This window comes from Oratosquilla oratoria, unplaced genomic scaffold (genome assembly GCF_046742065.1).
Source record: "Oratosquilla oratoria isolate Oo_2021 unplaced genomic scaffold, ASM4674206v1 SCAFFOLD48, whole genome shotgun sequence".
In the NCBI taxonomy this organism is placed as follows: Eukaryota; Metazoa; Arthropoda; class Malacostraca; order Stomatopoda; family Squillidae; genus Oratosquilla; species Oratosquilla oratoria.
In genome coordinates this window covers 343,582-347,500 of record NW_027467712.1, presented here as the reverse complement: position 1 = coordinate 347,500, position 3,919 = coordinate 343,582, and the positions used below count along the sequence as shown (strand labels likewise).

At 36.4% G+C, this 3,919-nt stretch overlaps 1 protein-coding gene across 1 annotated transcript; it reads right to left on the bottom strand.

Moving 5' to 3' along the window:
- Positions 1 to 2,436: 2,436 nt before the first annotated feature.
- On the bottom strand, positions 2,437 to 2,901 carry LOC143023486 (uncharacterized). The gene has a single exon (XM_076182012.1). It carries the CDS (start codon positions 2,899 to 2,901, stop codon positions 2,437 to 2,439), a length of 465 nt encoding a protein of 154 aa, XP_076038127.1.
- Between the last annotated feature and the right edge of the window lie 1,018 nt (positions 2,902 to 3,919).

Sequence of the window (3,919 nt, the reverse complement as noted above, 5' to 3'; positions counted from 1 at the left end):
ATATGTATATATGTATATATATATGTATATATATGTATATATATATATATATGTATGTATATATGTGTATATATATATACAGACATATATAATATATATATATATATATATATATATATGTATATATATATATATATATATATATATATATATATATGCACAAAGTTCATAACTCACACGTGAATCACAAATATGCATAATCCACTAGGAAAGGGGAAAACACACGGAGTCCGAGCGCTTTCGTAATATATTCACATTATCAAGGAGTACATATACATATATATATATATATATATATATATATATATATATATATGTATATATTCACTATAAACCCACTATCGGAGAAATAATGACGGAAGTACAGGGAAACTGTATATTTCGACTACTATCTGTAGTCCTCTTCAGCAGAAGAGGAATACAGATAGTAGTCGAAATATACAGTTTCCCTGTACTTCCGTCATTATTTCTCCGACAGTGGGTCTATAGTGAACTTTTACAAATGTGTTACAACATACCAATTTCCAATATATATATATATATATATGTATATATATATATATATATATATATAAGATTGAAGGTGAAAGAAGTAGACGAGGTGATATGGGAGAATTTCTCGCCTTAACGTTTCGACCCGCAGGGTCTTGATCACAAAGCTAACAACTCAAACGTAACAGGATATTTTATATACGGACGGGTCATCTTATTGGACGCTTCGGAGAGCTTGTTATTTTATTTGCGTATTCCTTTATTATTAATAAGCTTGTGGCTTTTGCTAAACATATAAAGCCTTCTCTATGGTTAATGTTGTTATTAGTGTTGATATATGCAGCCTCAATTGTCTTCCTTAGTTTCTTGGATGATCCTTTATTTAATACGGTTGTGTTGTTCCAGTCTGGAAGGTGACCATGTTTATCCACATGCATTACTATGGAGTTAGATGTTCTATGGGCTTTTACGTCATTTTTATGTTCATTTATCCTTTTATTAAGTCCGCGACCAGATTCACCAAAATATTAAGAGGGACAGCTTTTACACGGGATTTTATAAACAACGGTGTTTTTGTTAGTGGGATTATTGTCGCTACGTGTTATCAAATGTCCAACTTTGCTACCTGACGTTCTGGCTATTTTGATGCCCGCTTTTAGGAGAAAAGTGTCTAGGTATGAATTGACATTAGAGTTTGGTACTGTGATATATCTGGTTTCATTCTTATTTTTATTTTTATCTTTACTTTTGTTAATTATTTCTTTGGCTTTCTTTTTCAACCTACATAAGAGACCTTTTGGATATTTGAGTTTGATGAAAGTCTCAGTAATATGTTGTAATTCAGGATCTAAATGCTCTGAGGAAGAAACCTATTATAATACCTGTTTTAGTTCTGTCATCATGTCCTGAGTAGAAGTGTACATAGACTTCTTTATTGGTGGGTTTCCGGTATACTGAAAATTTCACATTTTTATCTATTCTATGGATAATTGTGTCTAAGAAAGGTAATTTTCCGTTATTTTCATTTTCTGCAGTAAATTGTATATTTTCATTTACACTGTTTAATCTTCTGAGTTTGTTGTTACTGTCTGAATCCTTAGGTACAATTACGAGTATGTCATCAACATACCTAAACCATTTACTATTCCTACCCATTATAGTCATGTATTCTTCTGTTTCGAGTATTTCCATGTATAAATTTGCTAACACTGCAGAAAGGGGACTACCCATGGCGAGGCTAGAATGTTGTCTGTATTCAATATTATTAAAAGTGAAAGCGCTAAATCCTACACAAAGAGAAATTAATTCGAGGTAATCTTTTTTGGGGACGGGTAGATCTTCATTTTTCAAATTATTTACTACTCGTTCAACAGCATTTAGAGCGCCTTTTATTGATACTCGAGTATATAAAGAGGTGACATCGTAGCTGGCTAGTTTCTTGTTATTGAAATCTAAAACTTTTAATCTGTTAATTAGATCCGAAGAATTTCGTAGATGTGCATCACTAATAGTTCCTAAAGTATTAAATAAAGGATCATCCAAGAAACTAAGGAAGACAATTGAGGCAGCATATATCAACACTAATAACAACATTTACCATAGAGAAGGCTTTATATGTTTAGCAAAAGCCACAAGCTTATTAATAATAAAAGAATACGCAAATAAAATAACAAGCTCTCCGAGGCGTCCAATAAGATGACCCGTCCGTGTATAAAATATCCTGTTACGTTTGAGTTGTTAGCTTTGTGATCAAGACCCTGCGGGTCGAAACGTTAAGGCGAGAAATTCTCCCATATCACCTCGTCTACTTCTTTCACCTTCAATCTTATTTGTCATAATATAGTCAATATATATATGTATATATATATACATATATATATATGTACATATATAATATATATATATATATATATATATATATATATATATATATATATCACTCACTTATTCCTCTGGCGCTACAGGCCCATTGAGGCCCCTGGCGGCTACAACAAGATGCCTCCAGACTCTCCGATCTGCTGCTAATATATCTATTTCGTCGGGGTCGACGTCCAGGGATCGTAAGTCGTTCTCCACCCCATTCTTCCATCCAGTACGGGGGCGTCCTCGAGGTCTCCTGCCTAATATATTCTCGGTGAAAACACGAGAAGTGAATCTGTCTTGGCCGGATCTGAGAATGTGACTAAGCCACCTCAGTCTCGATGATCTAATGTAGTCAGTCACTTGAGGCATGGGTATTAGATCCCGGACTTCACGTGTGTAACGCCTTCTCAATATATATAACTCGCCATCATATACCGGGCCGCAGATTGATTTGAGAGTATTATTCTCAAATCTGAGTAATTTTTTCTCTGTGAGTTGGTTGAGGCTCCAGGTTTCGGCCGCAAATGTGAGCACAGGCCGTATCATGGTAGAATATAGCCTTGTCTTGGTTTTTCTAGATAGAATATTTGACTTGAACAAAGATCTTAAGCCGTGGAAAGCTTTCGTTGCGGATCTGATGCGCTCATCCACTTCGAGATATATATTATTTTCTGGTGACAATTTGGAGCCAAGGTATGTGAAACTGTCAACAAGCTCCAAGTTGAATCCCGCTACAATTTCATGTCCACCAGAAAAAGGTCTTCTCCTCTGGACGTGCATAAGCTTTGTTTTAGTTTCGTTTACTCTTAGCTCTACTTTTCAAGAGGCTCTCACAAGTTCACAGAATGCCAAGTCTAAAGATCTCATGTCTTCTGCGAGGATGACCACGTCATGTGCATAGTCGAGTTCTTTCAGCCCTAAACTGCCTGTCATAACTCCATTGTCATCCCCCACTACTTGACGGAATACCCATTCCAGGGCCAAGTTAAAGAGACTGGGTGCTAATAGGCATCCATGCCTCACACCAGATATAATCATCAGAAAAGGCTCACCAAAATTTCCTGAGAGTCTCACACGGGAGGTCGTACTGTTGTATAGGGTTTGAAGGAGTCTTATCAGCTTGGATGGGATTCCAAGGAGGGCTATGACTTTCAAAAGACTTTCTCTATGGAGACAATCATATGTCAGCTTGAAATCTACAAATACTATATGAAAATCCTGAGCGTACTCCCATCTCTTTTCCAGTACTTGGCGGAGCGTGAAGATGTGCTCTGATGTTGATCCGTTAGGCCTAAACCCAGCTTGGTACTCGCCTAACGAGGGTTCAGTGTATGGTAGGAGCCGTTTTTATATCACCCTGGCGATGATTTGGTAGATTGTGGTTAGTAGCGACAGACCTGGAAAGTTAACACAAAAAGTTTTATCTCCCTTCTTGTGTAGAGCTACAATGATGGCATCGTATATTCCGCTAGGTGTTTCTTCTTGCGTCCATATCAGTCCTATTAGTTCGGTAAGTTCTGTAAGAAGGATGTCACTGCCTGCCTTCAGAATTTCGGCATTCAAC